At 35.9% G+C, this 5,951-nt stretch overlaps 1 protein-coding gene across 1 annotated transcript; it reads right to left on the minus strand.

Moving 5' to 3' along the window:
- Positions 1-389: 389 nt before the first annotated feature.
- defbl2 (defensin, beta-like 2) lies at positions 390-1,874 on the minus strand. The gene is made up of 3 exons (XM_072662111.1): positions 1,817-1,874; positions 527-638; positions 390-411 (listed from the first exon to the last, which is right to left on the minus strand). Exons 1-3 carry the CDS (start codon positions 1,872-1,874, stop codon positions 390-392), a joined length of 192 nt encoding a protein of 63 aa, XP_072518212.1.
- Positions 1,875-5,951: the final 4,077 nt, after the last annotated feature.

Below are 5,951 nucleotides of genomic sequence, written 5' to 3' on the forward strand. Positions count from 1 at the left end.
TTATTGTTGTCAGTGTTTTTGCTGTTGTAACTGTTGTTGCCAGTTTACTAACTGTTGTTGGCAATGTTGTTGCTGTTGTAATTGTTGTATTGTTGTTGTAACTGTTGTTGTAGTTAGAGCTGTTGATATTGAAAGTTGTTGTTTACTGTTTATTTAGGCATTCTGACAAAATTCCAGAATCTGTTTAAGATTTATTATCATGTTAATAAGAAGTTCATCACAAGACAGACAATTAAACATATACTCATACATTTCTATTAATATCTCATACTAATTAGTCATTCTTAGTGTCGTAAAAGGAGGTGAGTGCAAAAATCATCCCTAATACCTAAGCTGCATTTTCCATCAGTGGTTGGGTTTTTTTGGCCCGCAGTTTTTCTCAGCATTTGCTAAAACCGAACAGCACAGCATCTGCAAATCGGACATGGGGTAAAAACAGTCAGGATTCATACAGGCCATCTAAGTGTATTCACATAGGTTCCTTATTTTCCATACATAATTATTGCAAGCATGAAATGTGCAATACCTGTATCTGCGAGGACATCCATGGTGACCAACAATGTACTCTTGGGCAAAGCAGAACCGACGGCAGAGTCCTCTGTAGCCACACGTCCAGTACTGCGTCTCAGTGTCCTCGGCTGACTCACAGAGACACAGGTTTGTTTAAGGTATAAGGGTAACAGTTATGACTAGACAAGCTTGCACAAGGTTAGAGAGTATAACAATTTCACATGGATTAACTGTATATACTAAGCACACTACATACACTATATAGACAAAAGTATTGGGACACACCTCTTACTCATTGAATTCAGGTGTTTCATTGAGTTCTATTACCACAGGTGTATAAAATCAAGCACCTAGCCATGCAATCTGACTTACACATATTAGTGTAAGAATGAGTGGTTCTAAACAGCTCACTGAATTCCAGTGTGGGTCTGTAAAAGGATGTCAACAAGTCAGAAAGTTCTGTGAGTGGTATTATTGACAAGTGGAAGCATTTAGAAACCACAGCAACTCAAGACCACGTAAAGTTACAGAGTGAAGTCACTGAGTGCTGAGGTGCATACTGCATAAAAGTCTGATAAAGATCTACATATACATAAAGGCTACATATTGATGCCTTGGATGGATTTAAAAAGGGAGGTCATGCAAGCTGTCTAGGTGTCCCAGTACTTTTGTCCATATAGTGCATCATATGTCTCAAGTTTTAAGAATGTCATCATATAATAATAATAATAATAATAATAATAATAATTATTATTATTATTATTATTATTAACAATTCATGTTTTATAACACAAAATTTCTCATTTATGTGATGTTCAAGTCAAAGGTCAAGACTGCTCAGTAGGGAAGTATTAGGAAATGACTGGAGTAGACTATTTTGTTATTCAGCTAGGAGAAAACAGAAAAGCATATAAATATAACAATATTATAAAATACTATGTATTATAATAAAAAGTATACAAAAAATATAGGCAGGCAGGTGTCTTTACATTGTTTCAGAATGTCATGATGAATGGACCAATAGAAATGATCCAAAATACAAAATTGTCCACTGAATGTGTCCCAAAATGTTTGCCATTTTGGAGATATAAGCATATCCATATATATATATATATATATATATATATATATATATATATGTTTAAATTCTGTCTCTCTGTCTCACACACACTCAGGGATACTCAGCACAGACACAACATTTTTGAAGTGCCATGAAAACCACAACAGCGACTCAATGCAGACACAGCACAGACACAGAATCAACTCTGCTCTCCTCACATATCAGCTAATACTGAACATTGCCTACCATTTCCAGCTGAGAGCACCATTAAAAGGGCAAACAGAATCAAAGCCCGTCTGTTCATGGTTTGGCCTCTCTAACTTGTCAGTCAATGCTGTGGTCAGGGTTGATGCTGTGTTTATATAGCCTGTTGGGGAGGGGAGGAGTCCACAGAAGCTTGTCTAACCTATCTTTATCTAATGTTTAATGTATTTACATTATTTGAAAACACCAGTTCTCTTATTTACACTGTGTAAACATTTAACAAGGAATTAATCAGTACAGTCTAAAATAGCCTGAAATACATTTGTGTTGCCTTAACATACCTTTAGGATTAATGCCTTCTCTTAAGATGGAACATTTTAAAGAGTGCCTTTAAAAACAGTGAGGGTTCCCATATTAACTGGGCACAAATTCTGGTCAGGGACAGAAGCACAGTTCCAGGAAGCCGTTTCAGAAGTACTCAATATCAGTGGAGATAAGTGTGGTATTGTGCTATTTCTGCATGTTTTTCTTTTTGGAGCTGATCGATATGGATTACATGAGACAGAGCTGAATAAAAATATTAATAATTTATACTTTTTGATGGAAAAGAAATGCTCCCTGGTTAAATCTGAGTTATTATACACTATTAAAAGGTATAAAAGATTCCATGGAGCATTGCCACATAACAACCAAGTTCAATGGATATTTCATTTTTGTAAATACGTTATCTGTGCATGACAAACTTCTTTAAAGTTTAAAGAACCTCCACATAATATGTTGTTTTTTTTTTTTTTTACATCCAAGCCAAGAGCAATTTAGTTGCTAACACAATAAGAAGAAATAGAAGAAATGTTATGCAGGAATACTATTTAACATTAGCTTGCTCGTCCCACAGTTTACAACATATTGACACCATTTCACTTTTTGATTTGTTTGGTCTGATTCAGGCTTTTTTCTTTTTCTTTTTTATTTTTTATTTATTTTTTTTTACAGTTTTACAGCCCCTATAGTTATAAATGGAATTGCCCACCCTTCTCAGATCACAACGACATATATATATATATATATATATATATATATATATATATATATATATATATATATATATATATATATATATACACACACCCATTCAACCACGTGGTGTACCATAGCTACCACTTGGCAACACCCTAGAAAAGCATTGATGCAAATAAACATGTGGAATTATCTAGTCATTATGTGTGTCTGGTTTGACTCTTTTCAACAGCATAGAAACGTCCTGAGACACCATAGCAACCATGTAGCAACACAATAGCAAGCACCCAAATTAACAGTTCACTGCAGTGACCACAAAGTAACTCCCTGGAAGTGGGAACCACTTAAGCTGGGCAACCGTTCTGTGTTCTAGCTCCAAATGAGAATGCTGTTTAGTTTGTGCTGTGCAGCTAGTCCACTTCAGCCATTCAGAAACCCTCATTTACAGCAACCAGTAACAACTAGTTTAACCCCTGAACACTTTGAAGCTTAATACACACCAAGGCACCAAGTGTTGTTCAGTAACTACAGGGACCTCTGTACAAACTGGTAGGTCTATTCTGTGGGTGTGTTTTGTAATTAGGTTTGTAATAACACCTTCGGCCCGTCGGCTGGCCATAGGCTTTTTTAGGGGTTAAAGGAGCGCTTCAGCCAAAATGAAAAATGTACAAATACTGCAAACATGCCAAGTCAGCTCCTGCAGCTTCGATCCAGTAGTTGTCTCTAGAGTAAGATTGTTGGGTTTAAAAACTATAATGATCTTAAAGGTGGAAGGTGGAAGTTTTGCAAAACTGTGCTTTAGGGCAAATAGCAGGATGTATAAAATACTTTTTTGTTTCCTGTAAACGGTGAATGCTAAAGCCACCGTTGCTGATAAGAAGACAAATTTACAAATATATGTATTTATTAGCTTCTACATCAATGATATGCTAGTAGTCAGGGTTTCATTGTCAGCATGAGGGATGGGATTTCCACTGGAGATGAATCCAAACCAGAATCACTTTATTTTGATAAGTATGCAACACATCACAGAGGAATACATGTATGGCATGTAATGCACACTGGGTATTGTAGTGAAATAACATTGGTGGATAAAAACAGAACCCCTCCTCTATCTCTCCCTCTCTCCCTCTCTCTCTCTCTCTCTCTCTCTCTCTCTCTCTCTCTTTCTCTCTTTCTCTCTCTCTCTCTCACACACACACACACACCACAAACACATACACATACACACAAAAATCCTTTCAAACTGATAAAGCTGAGAACTACAGACATTTACAGAGCGCTACAGAATATTGCCCCCTTTTTACAGAGTCTGCTGGCAGTGTTAGCATGTTAACACAGCGTCACTATTGTTAAGTTTAAAAAATTACATTTAATTCATGCTAAAATATGGATTACATCTCATAATGCTCTCTCTCTCTCTCTTTCTCACTCACACACACACACAAAAAAAACCTCCTCCCCTAGCTCGCTTAATCAGTCCATTTATCTCACTGAAACTTTTTCTAAAGCTTCCGTGTCTGACGCTAAAACTCTCAAAACTACAAACTAGATATTGTAAGAAAAACAAGACGGATTCCTCTAGCCAGTTTGTGGCGCGCCACATATTGATTTGTTCTCCTTTTAATTCAAAGAAGTGCTAGCTGGCTCTTTAACTTGTGATTAATCATGATGAATCACAGGTTATTGCTGTGATTAACATTCTACTTTTTAATAGATTGAAACCACTAAATATTACACATTGTAATAATAGGACATTACATGCATTGTATTGCTTTACAAAAACAAAATCCATTAAATGAACTAAATTAGATTTACCTTTAAATGGAAGAAAGCTGTATTTCATGTTTGTTCTGAGCATAATGCTGTTAGCTGTGAATACCTTATTTACAAGTTACTCATTTACACACTGAATCTTAGTAATCTTAGTTAGCAAACATACTAACTAGTGAAGGAGTTTGTAGAGAACACCAGGCTGTTCTGCATTACTGTCATGTCTACACACATAGATGAATGCTGTAAGACCCCAGAGTCAGAGTAGGCGTATAGGTGACGGAGGGAGGATCATGACTCACTCTCTAATAAAGTCTGGTGTGCCTTAATAACTTTGTTACTTTGCATTTTTCATACTTTACTTGACTCTATGCTAATCATTGTTTATTGCTTTACTAGACACAATCTCCATAATAATTTAAGCAACACATAACATTACAAGGTCAGCGATAATGTATTCCTAACACATTATGCATTAATTGATTACCCATAATAATCATCTGAAATGCTATTAAAAGTGCTATGGAAGTCCTCTTGCTGAAGTACTTTCGTAGACTAAGTCATACGAAGGGTAAAACTGAAGCACTCATCAAAGTCAGCTTTGATAATCTGAAGGAGAGGCCCTGTGCAAGATCTGACGGAATTGTTAATCATTCAGCCAAGCTGGGATGGAAAGATTACAGAAACCGTCTTTAGCAGCTAAAATGTACTGTTATTAAATATTTAGAGTACATATCCGAACTGCCTACTACAGCGTTATCACGGCGAGATTCTAAAATGTTCTTGGAACGTTGATCTTTATTTATTACTTCCCTCAGTTTAAAGAATCCCTCAGCATCTGTATTCAGACCTTACTAAAATGAATGTCAGTGAATACTCCCATCCAGCAGGTGTCACCCTTGCGTTGCAAGACATGCAATATGTTCCGGCTGTATGCACAATGACTGCAATCTAAATGAATAGCCCTCTTTAAAGAGCCCATATCAGGGAAAAGTCAGTTTTCCTAGGATTTGATATAAACAAGTTTGGAATGTAAAATGATTAAGGAACTATAACTACTGTAAGAAGTAACAGTTAGGAGTACTAAATTAAGTCCCTTGCCATTTTATCTATTTTTTTATGATGTCATGAAAACCAATATATTTACATATATTGCCTTTTTTGAATGAGGTGCTTTTGGAATAAGTGCAAACAAGCTCATTTACACTTTCAATCAGTCCTGTATGTGAATTATTGATTTGTCTTCATTTTTAAGCATATCTCTTTACATGGTGAGCCCATGCTAAAAACTCTAAAGCTAAATGAAAAAGAGGCTTATAGGGGTTTGACACACAAAGACTCAGGATGAGAGGAAAAATAAAAACTGGGTCATGACTTTATTAGGCGC

Source organism: Salminus brasiliensis, chromosome 18 (genome assembly GCF_030463535.1).
Source record: "Salminus brasiliensis chromosome 18, fSalBra1.hap2, whole genome shotgun sequence".
NCBI classification, from domain to species: domain Eukaryota; kingdom Metazoa; phylum Chordata; class Actinopteri; order Characiformes; family Bryconidae; genus Salminus; species Salminus brasiliensis.